General features: G+C 43.2%; 1 protein-coding gene across 3 annotated transcripts in view; it reads left to right on the top strand.

The window, feature by feature from the left end:
* Positions 1–23,315, top strand: part of tasp1 (taspase, threonine aspartase, 1) — a 97,012-nt gene that overhangs the window by 39,846 nt on the left and 33,851 nt on the right. For all 3 annotated transcript variants that reach the window (XM_065007799.1, XM_065007800.1, XM_065007798.1), the window contains one exon: positions 204–282. In XM_065007799.1, the coding sequence (XP_064863871.1) occupies positions 204–282 (79 nt within the window). The remainder of the gene's footprint in view (positions 1–203; positions 283–23,315) is intronic.

Raw genomic sequence — 23,315 nt, forward strand, 5'->3', positions numbered from 1 at the left:
TATCCCTTCCTCCTTCTCTCTCTATCCCTCTCTCCCCCCTCTCTCTCTCTCTCTCTCTCTGTCTCTCTGTCTCTCTGTCTCTCTGTCTCTCTCTCTCTCTCTCTCTCTCTCTCTCCCTCTCCCCCCTCTCTCTCTCTCCCTCCCTCCCCCTCTCTCTCTCCTCCTCCCTCCCTCCCCCTCTCTCTCTCTCCCTCCCTCCCTAGGCTGCTCATCATGGATGTGGATGCTGGGCTGAGAACACCAGTACCCTGAACCCTTACTCTACAGCAGTGAGTACTTCAGGTAAAACAACCCTTCTCCCTCTCCCAGTACCCTGAACCCTTACTCTACAGCAGTGAGTACTTCAGGTAAAACAACCCTTCTCCCAATACCTTGTGTTTATGTGCTCTGTCATCTCTCCGTATCTCAGTTTCCCGTCGTTTTGATTTGACTGAGTCTGTTTTGAGACTGAAGCTCCTTGTAGTCTTAACATTTTGAAGAAGAGGAAGAATTTAGTTTGGACCTGTCTGCTTTAAAGCTGCAATATGTTAAAAAAATAATAATAATTGTGACCAGACCAAATTCACATAGAAATATGTGGTATAGATCTGTCATGCTCATTGAAAGCACGTCTGAGAAGCGGTTGATCTATTCTATGTGCGCTATTTCTATGCTTTCTGTTCTTATGTTTCGTTATTACAATTTTAGCAACCAGGAAATGGAGGAGCGATTTCTGCATGTTGCGTCCTTAACTCGCAATGTGTTGTGATTTGAATGTTTCTGAAGTGCAGATATGAGTCAGATTCAGTCATGGGCTGTAATTCCAAACGCCACTGCTTTTAACCGTATAGGGTAGGGGTATTCACCTCTGACCCGACGAAGTCCGTAGTCTGCTAGTTTTCTGTTCTCCCTGATAATTAATTGCACCCACCTGGTGTCCCAGGTCTACATCCGTCCCAGATTTAGAGGGGAAGAATGGGGAAACACTGTGCATCTGACTTCAACGTCCAGAGCTGATTTTTGAGGGCTATAGGGAGGTGTGTTCCATTTGGTCTCTTATGTAGCTGACTTAGTCACTGACTGAGTCATGTCGTCTCTTCTGTAGCTGACTAAGTCACTTACTGAGTCACAATGGTCTCTTATGTAGCTGACTAAGTCACTGACTTAGTCACGATGGTCTCCTATGTAGCTGACTAAGTCACTTACTGAGTCACAATGCTCTCTTATATAGCTGACTAAGTCACTTACTGAGTCACAATGGTCTCTTCTGTAGCTGACTAAGTCACTTACTGAGTCACAATGGTCTCTTCTGTAGCTGACTAAGTCACTGACTTAGTCACGATGGTCTCCTATGTAGCTGACTAAGTCACAGTGCTTTGGATGGTTTGCCCTCCTCCTCATCAGTCACTAAACTTGTTTAGTTCTTTGTGTAGTTTCTCTTTGTTAAGTCATCTGCAGACCAGGTGTACTGCAAGGCTCAGTGGATCTGCAGTCAAGTTTAGCCTAACACGCGTGACACCTGTTGCATGTGGATAGTGAGGGAGGGGAGGGTGCATGAGGTCATGTGGTGGATTTGTGACCCAAATGGCACCCTATTGGTTCTGGTCAGATGTAGTGCACTCTATAGGGGATAGGGTTACGTTTGGGAGGCCGCCAGGGGGCACCTTCTCAAGACCCTCCAAACCCAAAGACGTTGGCTTATATCTGTTGTGCATTAGCCTGCTGGTGACATTTCACTATGTAGACCTATTGTCCTTGTCTCCTCACGTTGCCTTTTAACCACTAAAAAAAAAATGGAGCGGTTCTATTTTGTTAGTTTAGAGTTTCTCCTTTATGTCTCTCTCATAAATGGAGATGGATTAACTGAGCAGAGCTGGCAGAGGAAAAGAGAGCGAGAGAGAGTGAGGGAGAAAGAGAGGGGTATGAGAGAGTGGGCAAGAGAGAAAGAGGAAGAGAGGAAAGAGAGAAACAGACAAAAAGGGAGTCTGACTCGACTGTCTCTCTCTCTCTCTCTCTGCTCCCAGACTCTCACAAAACTATTCAGTGCTGGCAAGGAAAGGGAGAAGGAGAGAGAGCGAAGGGTGGAGGCGGAGCGAAGGGTGGAGGCGGAGCGAAGGGTGGAGGCGGAGCGAAGGGTGGAGGCGGAGCGAAGGGTGGAGGCGGAGCGAGAGGGGTGGAGGCGGAGGCGAAGGGTGGAGGCGGAGGGAGCGAAGGGTGGAGGCGGAGAGGCGAGAGGGTGGAGGCGGGTGGAGGAGCGGGGAGGGGGTGGAGGCGAGAGGGTGGAGGCGGAGGCAGCGAAGGGTGGAGGCGGAGCAGAGCGGGGTGGAGGCGGAGGCAGAGAGGGGTGGAGGCGGAGGCAGAGAGGGGTGGAGGCGGAGGCAGAGAGGGGTGGAGGCGGAGGCAGAGAGGGGTGGAGGCAGAGGCAGAGAGAGAGGGGGAAAAAGAGAGAGAGAGGGGAAAAAGAGAGAGGGAGAGCGGGGGAAAAAGAGAGAGGGAGAGCGAGACAGTGTCACCTAGGATTATTGTTTTTCAACAGTGGCAGCAAATTTACAGGATTTTTTTATTTGTATGTAATGACTGAGAAGGTGACTTCTGGTGACTTAAAACAAAAAACATTCTACTTCAAAATGCATGAAAATCTCATTATGTTGACACCATATGAAATATAACTGATGAGCACCACTGGGCTGTAGAGAGATGAGGTGGCTCTACTCTCCTGGCTCTCATTGACACCACTGAGCTGTAGAGAGATGATGAGGTGGCTCTACTCTCCTGGCTCTCATTCACACCACTGGGCTGTAGAAAGATGATGAGGTGGCTCATGGCCCGGTCTGTTTGTTACAAATATAAGTTGTTACTGATCTTAAAGGGATAGTGTGAGATTTTGGCAATTAAGCCCTTTTTCTAACTACCCAAAGTCAGATTAATCATTTTTGATGTCTTTGCGTGCAGTTTGAAATGAAGTTGAAGTTAGTTTCGCGAGCCATTATTAACTAGCGTTCTCTCAATGACTGGACGTCTATGCTAGTTTTTTTATTTTACCTTTATTTAACTAGGCATGTCAGATAAGAACAAATTCTTATTTTCAATGAGGGCCTAGGAACAGTGGGTTAACTGCCTGTTCAGGGGCAGAACGACAGATTTGTTCCTTGTCAGCTCAGGGATTTGAACTTGCAACCTTTCGGTTACTAGTCCAACGCTCTAACCACTAGGCTACCCTGCCGCCCCTAGTTAGCAATTGCAGTAACGCTAGATAGGAACTTCCATAATTTGCAAAATCTCGCACTTTCCATTTAAAAGCGCATCTCGATCAGAAATATGTGAGCCACCACTGCTAAAGGAATATAGGGGAAATGCTGCAGGAAGAGAGAGAACCAACAAGTCTCGTATCAGACGGGTTCAACCAATGAAAGGTCATGCTTTTTATAGGAGTCTCAGACCAGACTGGGCCTCAGCCAATGAAAATTCATGCTTTTATAGGAGTGTCAGACCAGACAGGGCCTCAGCCAATGAAAATTCATGCTTTTATAGGAGTCTCAGACCAGACTGGGCCTCAGCCAATGAAAGGTCATGCTTTTTATAGGAGTCAATGAGGTTTCTATCGGCGTAGTAACGGGAGACAGAATCAATTACCATGTGATATTATGAGAACAACTTTGGTGTTTTCCTGCTCTACTACTTCGACCTGATGATGGTAGAATGTTGTGATTAGAGGGAAGGAGGGTATAGCTTCATGTTTGACAAGAGGAAAACGGACCAGCTGTCGTCAGGAAATCGCACATAGAGACGGAGAGAGACGGAGAGAGACGGAGAGAGACGGAGAGAGACGGAGAGAGAAACAGAGAGAAGACAGAGACAGAGACAGAGAGAGAGAGCGACAGAGACAGAGAGAGAGAGAGAGACAGAGAGAGAGAGAGAGAGACAGAGAGACAGAGAGAGAGACAGAGAGAGACAGAGAGAGACAGAGAGAGACACCCACCCACAGACAGGCTGACAGATGTGGGTAGATTTTGGCATTAGCGGGTAAGAATGTATATTTCACCAGGTCACGTTGGCATTTGGGAATAGGTTTTTAAATTATTATTCTTTTTTTAAATTCAAAGCCCAAATGTAGAAGTTCATGGAATGAACCTTGAAACCAGGTCTTCAGGAAATTCATTTGGAATGATGGGTGATATATATATATATATATATTTTTTTTTTTTAATTTTTTTTGAACTACAAGTCCTCCTGATGCTTTTGTTGTGAGTTCATGAGGTTTTTCCATCAATACCAGGCGCTTTGTCTTTCTTCATATTTAAAAGAGCAGGTTTCATTTCAGATTAAGTGACAGGTTCCTCTCCAATACAACTGTTTCTTGTTGAGAGAGTTTGGGCAACGTAAGGTTCTCCAGGAACTGCCGAACTAGCAGAAGTATCAAAGCTATGTGAGGACCTGAAATTCAGTCTGAATAATAGTTGTATTTATTTCTGTAGGATCAGAGATCAGTGGTAGGAGATCTGATCAAGATCAGCTGATCTTGTTTCAGCGATGTTTAAGCTGCAGCACCAGGAAGTGGCTAGGCCTACTGTCTCACCCTCTAAATATATATTCTTTTTTTCGCACCCTCTTGCATAATGAATTATCCTCTACGTCGCAACGGGTCATTAAGTTCCAGTCTACTTGTTTTTCAGCTCAATTTCTTTCACTGTTGAATATCTTGTAATTTTTTAAAGAGTCTTCCAGCATTTTACAATGATTTTCCAATTCACTGATCTGAAGTCTTAATTTCTGTACATCAGAGGAACAAGTGTGTTTTCCTCTGATGAAACCTGCTACAGCTAACCATGCCCCCTAGTTGACTCCTCCACTGAGTGCTGATTTTATTTAAAATATATATTTTGAATTGGATCTAAACTTAGAGATGAAGTCAGAGTTGCGTAGTAAAATATGATTAAACCTCCATCTCATTGCACTCTTTTTCATTGGGAAAAGTTACAATTTGACAAGGAATGGGATTATGATCAGACAGAATGGCCAGTAATGTTTTTATAAGTTCCATGTTACCTGTAATATCAGTAGATGTTTAAACATAGTCTCGATTCTCGAGAAGATCTTACATCTAGAGCTATGAGAAGGTCCAGATCTATCTAGAGCTATGAGAAGGTCCAGATCTATCTAGAGCTATGAGAAGGTCCAGATCTATCTAGAGCTATGAGAAGGTCCAGATCTATCTAGAGCTATGAGAAGATCTTACATCTAGAGCTATGAGAAGGTCCAGATCTATCTAGAGCTATGAGAAGATCTTACATCTAGAGCTATGAGAAGGTCCAGATCTATCTAGAGCTATGAGAAGGTCCAGATCTATCTAGAGCTATGAGAAGATCTTACATCTAGAGCTATGAGAAGGTCCAGATCTATCTAGGTTAGAGCTATGAGAAGGTCCAGATCTATCTAGTTTAGAGCTATGAGAAGGTCCAGATCTATCTAGGTTAGAGCCATGAGAAGGTCCAGATCTATCTAGGTTAGAGCTATGAGAAGGTCCAGATCTATCTAGGTTAGAGCTATGAGAAGGTCCAGATCTATCTAGTTTAGAGCTATGAGAAGGTCCAGATCTATCTAGTTTAGAGCTATGAGAAGGTCCAGATCTATCTAGGTTAGAGCTAGGTTTCTATCTAGTTTAGAGCTATGAGAAGGTCCAGATCTATCTAGGTTAGAGCTATGAGAAGGTCCAGATCTATCTAGTTTAGAGCTATGAGAAGGTCCAGATCTATCTAGGTTAGAGCTATGAGAAGGTCCAGATCTATCTAGAGCTATGAGAAGGTCCAGATCTATCTAGGTTAGAGCTATGAGAAGGTCCAGATCTATCTAGAGCTATGAGAAGGTCCAGATCTATCTAGGTTAGAGCTATGAGAAGGTCCAGATCTATCTAGGTTAGAGCTATGAGAAGGTCCAGATCTATCTAGAGTCCAGATCTATCTAGAGCTATGAGAAGGTCCAGATCTATCTAGGTTAGAGCCATGAGAAGGTCCAGATCTATCTAGGTTAGAGCTATGAGAAGGTCCAGATCTATCTAGGTTAGAGCTATGAGAAGGTCCAGATCTATCTAGAGCTATGAGAAGGTCCAGATCTATCTAGGTTAGAGCCATGAGAAGGTCCAGATCTATCTAGGTTAGAGCTATGAGAAGGTCCAGATCTATCTAGGTTAGAGCTATGAGAAGGTCCAGATCTATCTAGGTTAGAGCTATGAGAAGATCCAGATCTATCTAGGTTAGAGCCATGAGAAGGTCCAGATCTATCTAGGTTAGAGCCATGAGAAGGTCCAGATCTATCTAGAGCTATGAGAAGGTCCAGATCTATCTAGAGCTATGAGAAGGTCCAGATCTATCTAGAGCTATGAGAAGGTCCAGATCTATCTAGAGCTATGAGAAGGTCCAGATCTATCTAGAGCTATGAGAAGGTCCAGATCTATCTAGAGCTATGAGAAGGTCCAGATCTATCTAGAGCTATGAGAAGGTCCAGATCTATCTAGAGCTATGAGAAGGTCCAGATCTATCTAGTTTACAATCAATAATGTCATTCATGTCAATTCCAATAATAACGTTTATAATCTGATAAAGTGATCATGCTTTTGGCTACAAAAGGGATATTTTGGGGGGGAGGAGCAATACATTTATACAAACGTGGTTTCCTTCCTTCAGAGTGGAACATACAGTACCTTCAGAAAGTATTTAGACCCCTTGACGTTTTCCACATTTTGTTACGTTACAGACTTATTCTAAAATGGATTGAATAGTCCCCCCTCATCAATCTACACACAGTACTCCATAATGAGAAAGCAAAAACATGTTTGTTTTTTCTTTGCAAACTGAAATCACATTTACATAAGTATTCAGACCCTTTACTCAGTACTTTGTTGAAGCACCTTTGGAAGCTATTACAGCCTCGAGTCTTCTTGGGTTGATGCTACCAGCTTGGCACACCTGTATTTGGAGAGTTTCTCCCATTCTTCTCTGCAGATCCTCTCAAGCTCTGTCAGGTTGGATGGGGAGCGTTGTTCCACAGCTATTTTCAGGTCTCTCCAGAGATGTTCGATCGGGTTCATGTTCGGACTCTGGCTGGGCCACTCAAGGACATGCAGAGACTTGTCCCAAAGCCACGCCTGCGTTGTCTTAGCTGTGTGCGTAGGGTCGTTGTCCTGTTGGAAGGTGAACATTCGCCCCAGTCTGAGGTCCTGAGTGCTCTGGAGCAGGTTTTTGTCAAGGGTCTCTCTGCACCTTGCTCCGTACATCTTTCCCTTGATCCTGACTAATCTCCCAGTCCCTGAAGAACATCCCCACAGCATGATGCTGCCATCACCATGCGTCACCGTAGGGATGGTACCAGGTTTCTTCCAGACAAGACACTTGGCATTCAAGCCAAAGAGTTAAATCTTGGTTTCAATAGACCAGAGAATCTTGTTTATCATGGTCAGAGTTCTTTAGGTGCCTTTTAGCAAACTCCAAGTGGGCTGTCATGTGCCTTTTACTGATGAGTGGCTTCCTACTGGCCCTCTACCATAAAGGCCTGATTGGTGAAGTGCTGCAGAGATGGCTGTCCTTCTGGAACGTTCTCCCATCTCCACAGAGGAACTCTGGAGCTCTGTCAGAGTGACCCTGAACGTGGCCCTTCTCCCCCAATTGCTCAGTTTGGCCCGGGCGGCCAGCTCTAGGAAGAGTCTTGGTGGTTCCAAGCTTCTTCCATTTAAGAATGATGGAGGCCACTGTGTTCTTGGGGACCTTCAATGCTGCAGAAATGTTTTGGTACCCTTCCCCAGATTTGTGCCTCGACACAATCCTGTCTCGGAGCTCTACGGACAATTCCTTCAACCTCATGGCTTGGTTTTTGCTCTGTCCTGCACTGTCAACTGTGGGACCTTTTTATATAGACAGGTGTGTGCCTTTCCAAATCATGTCCAATCAAATGAATTTACCACAGGTGGACTCCAATCAAGTTGTAGAAACATCTCAAGGATGATCAATGGAAACAGGATGCACCTGAGCTCAATTTCGAGTCTCACAGCAAACTGTCTGAATACTGATGTAAATAAGGTGTTTTTAAAAATATTTTTAATACATTTGCAAAAATTTCTAAAAACCTGTTCACTTTGTCGTCATGTGATAGTTTGTGTAGATTGATGAGGATTTGGTTTCTCCATCACTTTTAGAAAAAGGCTGTAACTTAATTAACAAAATGTGAAAAAAAGTCAAGGAGTCTGAATACTTTCCGAATATATTTTAACTAGATCTGCCCAGTTTTTCATTTCCAGGTTTGGTTTATGTAGAATAAGCTTAATAACCTTCTAGATTTAAGAAGCAGGAAGCAGCTGCCAGTTTGTAGTTGTTTTTGAAACCCTTTAATAAAAAGATGTCTCTTGCAATAGAGCTTGATTTCTCCGTAATGAGTCAAGACATTTAATTGGCTTATTTGGCTCATCAGAGCCCCTCAGATGACAGGAAATGGTCACAAAATTAGCCATGAGCCATCTGTGTTGATGTGAAAACCAGTTTGATGGATAAAAGGGAGGGGGGAGTAACTAGCTTGTGAAGTTACTATTCAGTTGCCAACTTTATAATTGTAAACTAGATATTTAAGAACAAAAACTCTGGTGTGAGAATCACCCCCCCCCCCCCTCCCCCAATTTGAGGAAGATCCTGATGACAAATTGTGTGAGTTGCCAGCTACAGTATTCTACTATCTCACATACATGCTTTTGTTGTTTTTACTCTGTAATGCCTTGAATCCACCGTATCAATATGTGGTGATTTTGTAGCTTTTACATTTTTTATTAATTTTTTTAACCCACATCTTTTTTTTTTACAAAATAATCTGCTGAATTTGAATAATTGTTTATGTTCCTTCGTGCAAACATCACAATAGAACATCACAGAAACCCTCTTGATTCTTAGTAGTGTAAAAGATGGAGGGGACACCCTGAGGCAGTTGGTCTGTCACAGGAATAAAGAAACCCGTCTCTTTCATATCCTGTCTCTTCCAGAGCCAACAAAGCAATGGCGTGCGTGCTTTAATGTATTTATACAATGTATATGTGCCTGCCTGGTCTCTGTGTAGGAATAGATCTTACGGTATACCCTCTAAAAGCTGTTTTTATCATGGAAAAAAATAACCATAAATTTTTTTTAAAAACGACCACTATTCATTTTGCTGTCGTGGATATAAAGGATGTGTGTTTCTGAATGGTTGCTTCTGTATTGTCATCCTCTTTCCTTTAAGATGAGAGGCTAGAAGCTGGTTGGTTGGCTTCTCCGTAGCTTGTGGCAAACATTAACTCTTTTGATACTGTTCGTAGTTCCTTCAGCCAAGTGCTTTTCACTGTGTTAGAGGCTGATTTGGTCCGACAGGCTGACGACAGGGGTCATGTCTATTTGGTCCGACAGGCTGACGACAGGGGTCATGTCTATTTGGTATGAAGGGCTGTAGTTTGGGGTCATGTCTATTTGGTATGAAGGGCTGTAGTTTGGGGTCATGTCTATTTGGTATGAAGGGCTGTAGTTTGGGGTCATGTCTATTTGGTATGAAGGGCTGTAGTTAGGGGTCATGTCTATTTGGTATGAAGGGCTGTAGTTTGGGGTCATGTCTATTTGGTATGAAGGGCTGTAGTTTGGGGTCATGTCTATTTGGTCCGACAGGCTGACGACAGGGGTCATGTCTATTTGGTCCGACAGGCTGACGTTAGGGGTCATGTCTATTTGGTCCGACAGGCTGACGACAGGGGTCATGTCTATTTGGTCCGACAGGCTGACGTTTGGGGTCATGTCTATTTGGTCCGACAGGCTGTAGTTTGGGGTCATGTCTATTTGGTCCGAAGGGCTGAGTTTGGGGTCAGGTCTATTTGGTCCGAAGGCTGTAGTTTGGGGTCATGTCTATTTGGTATGAAGGGCTGTAGTTTGGGGTCATGTCTATTTGGTATGAAGGGCTGTAGTTTGGGGTCATGTCTATTTGGTATGAAGGGCTGTAGTTTGGGGTCAGGTCTATTTGGTATGAAGGGCTGTAGTTTGGGGTCAGGTCTATTTGGTCCGACAGGCTGTAGTTTGGGGTCATGTCTATTTGGTATGAAGGGCTGTAGTTTGGGGTCAGGTCTATTTGGTATGAAGGGCTGTAGTTTGGGGTCAGGTCTATTTGGTATGAAGGGCTGTAGTTTGGGGTCATGTCTATTTGGTCCGACAGGCTGACGTTAGGGGTCATGTCTATTTGGTCCGACAGGCTGAAGTTTGGGGTCATGTCTATTTGGTATGAAGGGCTGTAGTTTGGGGTCATGTCTATTTGGTATGAAGGGCTGTAGTTTGGGGTCATGTCTATTTGGTATGAAGGGCTGTAGTTTGGGGTCATGTCTATTTGGTATGAAGGGCTGTAGTTTGGGGTCATGTCTATTTGGTCCGACAGGCTGACGTTAGGGGTCATGTCTATTTGGTCCGAAGGGCTGTAGTTTGGGGTCATGTCTATTTGGTCCGAAGGCTGTAGTTTGGGGTCATGTCTATTTGGTCCGAAGGCTGTAGGGGGTCATGTCTATTTGGTATGAAGGGCTGTAGTTTGGGGTCATGTCTATGTGGTATGAAGGGCTGTAGTTTGGGGTCAGGTCTATTTGGTATGAAGGGCTGTAGTTTGGGGTCAGGTCTATTTCGTCCGACAGGCGGTAGTTTGGGGTCATGTCTATTTGGTATGAAGGGCTGTAGTTTGGGGTCATGTCTATTTGGTATGAAGGGCTGTAGTTTGGGGTCAGGTCTATTTGGTATGAAGGGCTGTAGTTTGGGGTCAGGTCTATTTGGTATGAAGGTCTGTAGTTTGGGGTCAGGTCTATTTGGTATGAAGGGCTGTAGTTTGGGGTCAGGTCTATTTGGTATGAAGGGCTGTAGTTTGGGGTCATGTCTATTTGGTATGAAGGGCTGTAGTTTGGGGTCATGTCTATTTGGTCCGACAGGCTGACGTTAGGGGTCATGTCTATTTGGTATGAAGGGCTGTAGTTTGGGGTCATGTCTATTTGGTATGAAGGGCTGTAGTTTGGGGTCATGTCTATTTGGTATGAAGGGCTGTAGTTTGGGGTCATGTCTATTTGGTATGAAGGGCTGTAGTTTGGGGTCATGTCTATTTGGTATGAAGGGCTGTAGTTTGGGGTCATGTCTATTTGGTCCGACAGGCTGACGTTAGGGGTCATGTCTATTTGGTCCGACAGGCTGACGACAGGGGTCATGTCTATTTGGTCCGACAGGCTGACGACAGGGGTCATGTCTATTTGGTCCGACAGGCTGACGACAGGGGTCATGTCTATTTGGACCACAGAGATAAGTCTCTCAGCTTGCATACGCAAACAAGATACAAACAGGATCAAAAAAACACTCACACACACTCAGCAGCATCAGAGCAGTGGAGCGTTGAGTGATGTCTTCAAGGTCTAGTGGAGCCTGTTTCGGTGGGATGGAGTTTTGGCCTGGTGACATCAAAGGCGGTACATTACTTAATAGACCAATAACAGAGAGTTCCATACCTAGGGTATATATATATAATATCATTTAGTTACGAATTTAACTTTAATTAAATGAGTTGACTCTTCAAATGGGATGATTTCACTGAACAACAAATATTGAATTGATCCCCGAACAACATACATCTGTTTAGTTTCTAGACTGTATTCCTCTCAGGCTTCCATGTCCTCTCTCCTGAACCTCCTCAATGTCCACCTCTTGAACATCAGACTTTGAGGCCTCATCTTCGCTGTCACTTTCCAACCTTGTGGAGGATGGCTTGTTGTCAGGTTTAAAAAAAAAAAACTAAAAATTTGCCCGGATGGCCACCAATTTTCAACCCTTATATTGGTCAGCCTGTTGCGTGCTTTGGTCTGTGTGTTCCCAAACAAGGACCAGGTGGCTGATGTTGGTGGGATTTGAAGGATGATGGAGCCGACAGGGGAACGAGCCTCAGATCCACAAAGTCCCTTCCACCAGGTGGCTGATGAGATATGTTGGCACGACTGCCATATTGCATCTCCATCCCAAAGCCCTTGCTTGGAAGTGTACTCCGCCAGAGCTGTTGCTATCGATAAGGTAGAGTAGAGGGACTTTTGTCAGAGGTTGCTTGTTGTGAGCGCTGAGGGAACTTTATGCACTTGGCCAGATGATTCTGCATCTTTGTTGCATTGTTCACATATGATTTGGCACAGTTTTTGCATTTGCAAATGTACACAGCGTTTCCTTCTACATTAGCTGCAGTGAAATGTCTCCACACATCAGATAGTGCCGGTGGCATTTTCCTGTAAAGATTAGAAACAAATGAGTAAAATAAACCCAAATACAATTCCATGTACAGATAAATAGTTAAGCAGTTAGATTAAACAACTCCTTTGTAATGTAAATGTTTTAAAATGAAACATGTGAATTAACACTCCTCAGTTAGCAGGCTCAAGCAAGCTAAAACCCACATGGTAGCAAAAACTAACTAGCAGAAATTAGTTATTTAAACACACTTTGCCCTAGGCTACTATTTACTAGTTAACAAAAAAATCATGTATGTCATATAAAATATATTCACCCCACCCAGTATTGTAATCAAAACTTACCAGAAAGCATGTAGTTCTTGGCTCAGACAGTGTAGTAGTGTGGGCTCAATAGCATCTCATTAGTGTGCAAGATCTTGAGAATCAGCTGTGCATGTGATGGAAGAATGCACTGGGCATGTGATGAAAGAATGCACTGTGCATGTGATGGCATAATGCACTGTGCATGTGATGGCATAATGCACTGTGCATGTGATGTAAGAATGCACTGTATATGTGATGTAAGAATGCACTGTATATGTGATGGAAGAATGCACTGTATATGTGATGGAAGAATGCACTGTATATGTGATGGCAGAATGCACTGCGCATGTGATGGAAGAATGCACTGCGCATGTGATGGAAGAATGCACTGTATATGTGATGGCAGAATGCACTGTATATGTGATGGCAGAATGCACTGTATATGTGATGGCAGAATGCACTGCGCATGTGATGGAAGAATGCACTGCGCATGTGATGGAAGAATGCACTGCGCATGTGATGGAAGAATGCACTGTGCATGTGATGGAAGAATGCACTGTATATGTGATGGCAGAATGCACTGTGCATGTGATGGAAGAATGCACTGTATATGTGATGGAAGAATGCACTGTATATGTGATGGCAGAATGCACTGTGCATGTGATGGCAGAATGCACTGTGCATGTGATGGCAGAATGCACTGTACATGTGATGGAAGAATGCACTGTGCATGTGATGGCAGAATGCACTGCGCATGTGATGGCAGAATGCACTGCGCATGTGATGGAAGAATGCACTGCGCATGTGATGGAAGAATGCACTGCGCATGTGATGGAAGAATGCACTGTATATGTGATGGCAGAATGCACTGTACATGTGATGGCAGAATGCACTGTACATGTGATGGCAGAATGCACTGTGCATGTGATGGCAGAATGCACTGTACATGTGATGGCAGAATGCACTGTACATGTGATGGCAGAATGCACTGTACATGTGATGGCAGAATGCACTGTGCATGTGATGGCAGAATGCACTGTGCATGTGATGGCAGAATGCACTGTGCATGTGATGGCAGAATGCACTGTGCATGCAGAGGGTTGCAATTCCATTGAATTGGGGATAGTTTAACCAACATATGCCACAAGACCAAGAATTGCCTCATGTGGATCCTACAAAAAAAAGGTTCACTGTTATAACCTAGCTTTTTTTGACAAATTTAAGCAAAATTACCCAAATTGTCTTAACTTCCTCTCTCTGCCAATAAGAGAGAGTTTTCAGTGTTCCTCTCCCCACTCTGACCAATCCCAGACAGTCCTAGAAAAAACGATTTGCTTAAGAAGCACATTTTTATTTTTGAACCTTTTTTAATTGAAAACAATCACAGTAAAGTAGTTAATTGGTTTTGTTATTGTGTTGTTATTGCACTGTAGTGAGCTCACCGCGGGTTTACTCCCCTACAGCCTCTTCCAAATCCCTATCCCTCCCCGTTGGCCCTAGTCCTTCTCTTCTGCAGATCTGTAAGCTAATATAATATATATTATTATATATATATATAATATAAAGCAATATGGTTTCAGCTTACTTATACCCTTCAGATCTGAAAATATTAAATGTCTCGAACCAAGGGGACTGGTAGGGAGTGATTTGGGACCAGCTGCTAGAGAACTGGGTGACTGTGCCAGACAACACACAGGAAGTGTGTGTGTGTGTGTGTGTGTGTGTGTGTGTCGGGGTTTCAGTTAGGAAAACGTGGCACCGGACAATGTGACCGGGAAGATATTAATTTACCGGTCATTTGAGAAATTTACCCATGTGCATTGGGTGTGTGACGGACTGTGCTCAGAATGACAGAAATCACATGGTAATGGATGGTAATGCATCTCAACAGAACATATAGAGGATGGTAATGCATCTCAACAGGACATTTAGAGGATGGTAATGCATCTCAACATTACATTTAGAGGATGGTAATGCATCTCAACAGGACATTTAGAGGATGGTAAATGCATCTCAACAGAACATATAGAGGATGGTAATGGATGGTAATGCATCTCAACATTACATTTAGAGGATGGTAATGCATCCAACAGGACATTTAGAGGATGGTAATGGATGGTAATGCATCTCAACATTACATTTAGAGGATGGTAATGCATCTCAACAGGACATTTAGAGGATGGTAATGTATCTCAACAGCACATTCATATAGAAGATGGTAATGCATCTCAACAGAACATTCAGAGGATGGTAATGCATCTCAACAGGACATTTAGTGGATGGTAATGCATCTCAACAGGACATTTAGTGGATGGTAATGCATCTCAACAGAACACATAGAGGATGGTAATGCATCTCAACATTACATTTAGAGGATGGTAATGCATCTCAACAGAACACATAGAGGATGGTAATGCATCTCAACAGAACATTCATTTAGAGGATGGTAATGCATCTCAACAGAACATTCATTTAGAGGATGGTAATGCATCTCAACAGGACATTTAGAGGATGGTAATGCATCTCAACAGAACATTCATTTAGAGGATGGTAATGCATCTCAACAGAACATTCATTTAGAGGATGGTAATGCATCTCAACAGGACATTTAGAGGATGGTAATGCATCTCAACAGGACATTTAGAGGATGGTAATGCATCTCAACATTACATTTAGAGGATGGTAATGCATCTCAACATTACATTAAGAGGATGGTAATGCATCTCAACAGGACATATAGAGGATGGTAATGCATCTCAACCGGACATATAGAGGATGGTAATGCATCTCAACAGGACATATAGAGGATGGTAATGCATCTCAACAAGACATTCATTTAGAGGATGGTAATGCATCTCAGCAGGACATTTAGAGGATGGTAATGCATCTCAACAGAACATTCATTTAGAGGATGGTAATGCATCTCAACAGAACATTCATTTAGAGGATGGTAATGCATCTCAACAGAACATTCATTTAGAGGATGGTAATGCATCTCAACAGGACATTTAGAGGATGGTAATGCATCTCAACAGGACATTTAGAGGATGGTAATGCATCTCAACAGGACATATAGAGGATGGTAATGTATCTCAACAGAACATTACATTTAGAGGATGGTAATGCATCTCAACAGGACATTCATTTAGAGGATGGTAATGCATCTCAACAGAACATTCATTTAGAGGATGGTAATGCATCTCAACAGGACATTTAGAGGATGGTACTGTATCTCAACATTACATTAAGAGGATGGTAATGCATCTCAACATTACATTAAGAGGATGGTAATGCATCTCAACATTACATTAAGAGGATGGTAATGCATCTCAACAGGACATATAGAGGATGGTAATGTATCAACATGACATTAAGAGGATGGTAATGCATCTCAACAGGACATATAGAGGATGGTAATGCATCTCAACAGGACATTCATTTAGAGAATGGTAATGCATCTCAACAGGACATTCATTTAGAGGATGGTAATGCATCTCAACATTACATTTAGAGGATGGTAATGCATCTCAACAGGACATTTAGAGGATGGTAATGCATCTCAACATTACATTTAGAGGATGGTAATGCATCTCAACAGGACATTCATTTAGAGGATGGTAATGCATCTCAACAGGACATGTATAGGATGGTAATGCATCTCAACAGGACATTTAGAGGATGGTAATGCATCTCAACAGGACATTTAGAGGATGGTAATGCATCTCAACATTACATTTAGTGGATGGTAATGCATCTCAACATGACATTTAGAGGATGGTACTGTATCTCAACATTACATTTAGAGGATGGTAATGCATCTCAACATTATATTAAGAGGATGGTAATGCATCTCAACAGGACATATAGAGGATGGTAATGTATCAACATGACATTAAGAGGATGGTAATGCATCTCAACAGGACATATAGAGGATGGTAATGCATCTCAACAGGACATATAGAGGATGGTAATGCATCTCAACAGGACATTCATATAGAGGATGGTAATGCATCTCAACAGGACATTCATTTAGAGGATGGTAATGCATCTCAACAGGACATTCATTTAGAGGATGGTAATGTATCTCAACAGGACATTTAGAGGATGGTAATGCATCTCAACATGACATTTAGAGGATGGTAATGCATCTCAACATTACATTTAGAGGATGGTAATGCATCTCAACAGGACATTTAGAGGATGGTAATGCATCTCAACAGGACATTTAGAGGATGGTAATGCATCTCAACATTACATTTAGAGGATGGTAATGCATCTCAACATTACATTTAGAGGATGGTAATGCATCTCAACAGGACATGTATAGGATGGTAATGCATCTCAACAGGACATGTATAGGATGGTAATGCATCTCAACAGGACATATAGAGGATGGTAATGTATCTCAACAGAACATTACATTTAGAGGATGGTAATGCATCTCAACAGGACATTCATTTAGAGGATGGTAATGCATCTCAACATTACATTTAGATGATGGTAATGCATCTCAACAGGACATTCATTTAGAGGATGGTAATGCATCTCAACATTACATTTAGAGGATGGTAATGCATCTCAACAGAACATTCATTTAGAGGATGGTAATGCATCTCAACAGAACATTCATTTAGAGGATGGTAATGCATCTCAACAGAACATGCAGCTCATGTAATGAAGCAGCCAATTAAACGTAATTTTCAAACATTTGCCAAAATGCAATTTGCAGGAAAACACCATTCTAAACAGAGCACACCTTGGGAAAACACCATTCTAAACAGAGCACACCTTGGGAAAACACCATTCTAAACAGAGCACACCTTGGGAAAACACCATTCTAAACAGAGCACCTGGGAAAACACCATTCTGAACAGAGCACCTTGGGAAAACACCATTCTGAACAGAGCACCTGGGAAAACACCATTCTAAACAGAGCACCTGGGAAAACACCATTCTGAACAGAGCACACATTGGGAAAACATAGCACCTGATAGTGGTTCCATATGTGAAAGAGATTGAAAGATCTGTTAGATTCTTAGAAAGAGGGGGAATATGAAGATGCAACATCTAGGATGTGTTGATATGACTAGGATTGTTCCTTTGGCTTCTGGACAACCATAGAAAGTTATTATGAAAACCAATAGAACAGGAGAGAGATGACATAGTGGTGGGTCCAATAGAACAGGAGAGAGATGACATAGTGGTGGGTCCAATAGAACAGGAGAGAGATGACATAGTGGTGGGTCCAATAGAACAGGAGAGAGATGACATAGTGGTGGGTCCAATAGAACAGGAGAGAGATGACATAGTGGTGGGTCCAATAGAACAGGAGAGAGATTACATAGTGGTGGGTCCAATAGAACAGGAGAGAGATGACATAGTGGTGGGTCCAATAGAACAGGAGAGAGATGACATAGTGGTGGGTCCAATAGAACAGGAGAGAGATGACATAGTGGTGGGTCCAATAGAACAGGAGAGAGATGACATAGTGGTGGGTCCAATAGAACAGGAGAGAGATGACATAGTGGTGGGTCCAACAGAACAGGAGAGAGATGACATAGTGGTGGGTCCAACAGAACAGGAGAGAGATGACATAATGGTGGGTCCAATAGAACAGGAGAGAGATGACATAGTGGTGGGTCCAATAGAACAGGAGAGAGATGACATAGTGGTGGGTCCAATAGAACAGGAGAGAGATTACATAGTGGTGGGTCTAATAGAACAGGAGAGAGATGACATAGTGGTGGGTCCAATAGAACAGGAGAGAGATGACATAGTGGTGGGTCCAATAGAACAGGAGAGAGATGACATAGTGGTGGGTCCAACAGAACAGGAGAGAGATGACATAGTGGTGGGTCCAATAGAACAGGAGAGAGATGACATAGTGGTGGGTCCAATAGAACAGGAGAGAGATGACATAGTGGTGGATCCAATAGAACAACAGGAGAGAGATGACATAGTGGTGGGTACAATAGAACAACAGGAGAGAGATGACATAGTGGTGGGTCTAATAGAACAGGAGAGCGATGACATAGTGGTGGGTCCAATAGAACAGGAGAGAGATGACATAGTGGTGGGTCCAATAGAACAGGAGAGAGATGACATAGTGGTGGGTCTAATAGAACAGGAGAGAGATGACATAGTGGTGGGTCCAATAGAACAGGAGAGAGATGACATAGTGGTGGGTCCAATAGAACAGGAGAGAGATTACATAGTGGTGGGTCCAATAGAACAGGAGAGAGATGACATAGTGGTGGGTCCTATAGAACAGGAGAGAGATGACATAGTGGTGGGTCCAATAGAACAGGAGAGAGATGACATAGTGGTGGGTCCAATAGAACAGGAGAGAGATGACATAGTGGTGGGTCCAATAGAACAGGAGAGAGATGACATAGTGGTGGGTCCAATAGAACAGGAGAGAGATGACATAGTGGTGGGTCTAATAGAACAGGAGAGAGATGACATAGTGGTGGGTCTAATAGAACAGGAGAGAGATGACATAGTGGTGGGTCTAATAGAACAGGAGAGAGATGACATAGTGGTGGGTCCAATAGAACAGGAGAGAGATGACATAGTGGTGGGTCTAATAGAACAGGAGAGAGATGACATAGTGGTGGGTCCAATAGAACAGGAGAGAGATGACATAGTGGTGGGTCCAATAGAACAGGAGAGAGATGACATAGTGGTGGGTCTAATAGAACAGGAGAGAGATGACATAGTGGTGGGTCTAATAGAACAGGAGAGAGATGACATAGTGGTGGGTCTAATAGAACAGGAGAGAGATGACATAGTGGTGGGTCCAATAGAACAGGAGAGAGATGACATAGTGGTGGGTCTAATAGAACAGGAGAGAGATGACATAGTGGTGGGTCCAATAGAACAGGAGAGAGATGACATAGTGGTGGGTCTAATAGGGAAGTAAATGGAAATGCATACAACGAGATTATACAATTTACTCCTGTCTATACATAAAATAAATCGAAATATTTCTAAATAATTCACGGGCATGATTTAGCCACAGAGGAATCGAGGATCACAAGCTTCTTAAAGTAATATCTGTGGATTGTTTCAGATCACGAGCTCGTACGCCTATCCCTATTTCAGAGTCGTATGTTATGGGATTTGCCCATTCTTTTCATTGTGTTTCGTGTGGAGTTCTCCATGTGATCACTGAGCATGGATCTGGTTTCCCTGTCCTGTTAAATGTTCAGGGAGTGCCTGAGCACACATAGAAGTACGGGAAAATGTAGGAATTTTAATTTTAACATCCATTGCTATTGATAATATATTAAAACTATAGTTCCTCACAGTAAGCTATTTGAAAAATCCTTCTATCCTTCTCCCCCCTCGATAATCACCAATCCTCGGTGTGAAAGAGCAATGGAAGTTATTGGTCTACTGCTACATTGGCCAAAACCTACAGGAGGGTTTCTCTCCAGGAACAGGGTTGGAGTTAAAACCTACAGGAGGGTCTCTCTCCAGGAACAGGGTTGGGGTTAAAACCTACAGGAGGGTAGCTCTCTAGGAACAGGGTTGGAGTTAAAACCTACAGGAGGGTTTCTCTCCAGGAACAGGGTTGGAGTTAAAACCTACAGGAGGGTCTCTCTCCAGGAACAGGGTTGGAGTTAAAACCTACAGGAGGGTTTCTCTCCAGGAACAGGGTTGGGGTTAAAACCTACACGAGGGTAGCTCTCTAGGAACAGGGTTGGAGTTAAAACCTACAGGAGGGTGTCTCTCCAGGAACAGGGTTGGAGTTAAAACCTACACGAGGGTAGCTCTCTAGGAACAGGGTTGGAGTTAAAACCTACAGGAGGGTTTCTCTCCAGGAACAGGGTTGGGGTTAAAACCTACAGGAGGGTTTCTCTCCAGGAACAGGGTTGGAGTTAAAACCTACAGGAGGGTGTCTCTCCAGGAACAGGGTTGGAGTTAAAACCTACAGGAGGGTGTCTTTCCAGGAACAGGGTTGGAGTTAAAAACTACAGGAGGGTCTCTCTCCAGGAACAGGGTTGGAGTTAAAACCTACAGGAGGGTGTCTCTCCAGGAACAGGGTTGGAGTTAAAACCTACAGGAGGGTCTCTCTCCAGGAACAGGGTTGGAGTTAACCTACAGGAGGGCGTCTCTCCAGGAACAGGGTTGGAGTTAACCTACAGGAGGGTGTCTCTCCAGGAACAGGGTTGGAGTTAAAACCTACAGGAGGGTGTCTCTCCAGGAACAGGGTTGGAGTTGGCAGTTCCCTCCTCCGCCCTCTTCCTTTAGTGTGCTGTTCCCTCCTCCACCCTCTTCCTTTATTTGGCTATTCACTCCTCCACCCTCTTCCTTTAGTTGGCTATTCCCTTCATCTCATTCCACATTGACAACTCTTTCCTTATGGGGAGCATTGGAATATGTTCCAAATGGCACCCTATTAGGTTTATAGATCAGGGCCCTTTAAGGCTCTGGTCTAAAGTAGTGCACTATATAGGGAATAGGGTGCCATAGAGCTCTGATCTAAAGTAGTGCACTATATAGGGAATAGGGTGCCATAGGGTTCTGGTCTAAAGTAGTGCACTATATAGGGAACAGGGTGCCATAGGGTTCTGGTCTAAAGTAGTGCACTATATAGGGAATAGGGTGCCATAGGGTTCTGGTCTAAAGTAGTGCACTATATAGGGAACAGGGTGCCATAGGGTTCTGGTCTAAAGTAGTGCACTATATAGGGAACAGGGTGCCATAGGGCTCTGGTCTAAGGTAGTGCACTATATATAGGGAATAGGGTGCCATAGGGCTCTGGTCTAAAGTAGTGCACTATATATAGGGAATAGGGTGCCATAGGGCTCTGGTCTAAGGTAGTGCACTATATAGGGAATAGGGTGCCATATGGAACACGGCATACATGTGTGTACCGGAACAACACCTGTTTTAAATTTCCCCCAAAACTTGAAAGGCAAAGAAACAGAAAAACAATCATTTGAGTTCTGACACAGAGAAAGAGGGAGTTTCTCTCTGTCTCTCTGTCTCTGTCTGTCTCTCTCTCTCTCTGTCTCTCTCTCTCTCTCTGTCTCGCTCTGTCTCTCTCTGTCTCGCTCTGTTTCTCTCTCTCTCTCTCTCTCTCTCTGTCTCTGTCTCTGTCTCTCTCTCTCTGTCTCTCTCTCTCTCTATCTCTCTCTCAGTATTTCTGGTCCAGTTGTTAGGCCTGTCTTCATATGTTGGTCTCTATGTTGACCTTTTTATTCCCTTGTTCTGTTGCTGCGGTCGCCACCAGCGTACTTCACATCTCCCTCCGTGGCTGGCTGTCACACACACACACTTAGGTTGTTCATACTATTTCCATGTCTCTTCTGTGTGGCTTTGAGCCTTCCCTCTCACAATAATAGTTTTCTCCGTTAAATATTTGTGTCCTTGCGTCCGTTTGATTACTCTGTTATAATATCCGTTTCCCCTTGAGACCGTTTGAGCCGTTTACAGTAAGGAGGGCAAGATACCAGGGCCCCCCCCCCCTGAATTGACTTCAGGCACCCGGTTGCCTCGGTAACCGACCTGCACACAGGGTTTTGTTGTTAGTTACCTGGTATTTAACGAGACCTGAGGGTTTGTGTTTACTGAATCAACAAGTCTGTTTTCTATAGTCTTTATGTGGATTTTTCTTGGGCTGCTGCCAGAACTCTTCAGTAGTGCTGAGTGATTTAAGCAAAATGTAGGTTATTTTTCATTTTTTTAAGCAACTAATTGACCGATGTTGTTCAATTATTTTGAATTCCATTTTTGTTTTTGTTCTGTTTTCTTCTTCTGTGAGCTCAATACACACATTGCACAGTTTCACTAGAGATAAATCAGATTAAGCTTGAACTGTGTCGTAAGGAGTTGTAGTTTCCAACAGGCCACTATTCTACATAGTTCAGCTCATTAAAAACGCGGTAATTAACTACAATGACCATAATACAATCCTCATCTACTTGTCCGCTCTCTCTGTTTTATTTTTACGACTCCTACAGAAGAGACAAAAAATGCTTGATTGTGAGATGGGGGATGTAAGAGAGCAGCTGTTGCTTTGCGTCTCTATCCTGAAAATACCTGATCTAAGTGATTTAATAGCTCGTATTAAGCAGGCATTAAATTACGCCTTATTTAACTTTGAAGAACTACTTAAAATAGTGATTTTTGTCAGACGGCAGCTCTATAGAGATGAGATGACGACTTGGAATTAAATAATAAATTCATTAAAAAGGCCTGAAACAAATGTAATATACACAACAACTGAAATACTTTATTAAAGGAAAGTAATGTGAATAACTGAAGGTAAATAAGTGATCAGCAGTAATGGACAGTCACTAAGCATCATGGGACTTATTACAGTCACTAAGCATCATGGGACTTATTACAGTCACTAAGCATCATGGGACTTATTACAGTCACTAAGCATCATGGGACTTATTACAGTCACTAAGCATCATGGGACTTATTACAGTCACTAAGCATCATGGGACTTATTACAGTCACTAAGCATCATGGGACTTATTACAGTCACTAAGCATCATGGGACTTATTACAGTCACTAAGCATCATGGGACTTATTACAGTCACTAAGCATCATGGGACTTATTACAGTCACTAAGCATCATGGGACTTATTACAGTCACTAGCATCATGGGACTTATTACAGTCACTAAGCATCATGGGACTTATTACAGTCACTAAGCATCATGGGACTTATTACAGTCACTAAGCATCATGGGACTTATTACAGTCACTAAGCATCATGGGACTTATTACAGTCACTAAGCATCATGGGACTTATTACAGTCACTAA

Source organism: Oncorhynchus nerka, linkage group LG23, assembly GCF_034236695.1.
Source record: "Oncorhynchus nerka isolate Pitt River linkage group LG23, Oner_Uvic_2.0, whole genome shotgun sequence".
In the NCBI taxonomy this organism is placed as follows: Eukaryota; Metazoa; Chordata; class Actinopteri; order Salmoniformes; family Salmonidae; genus Oncorhynchus; species Oncorhynchus nerka.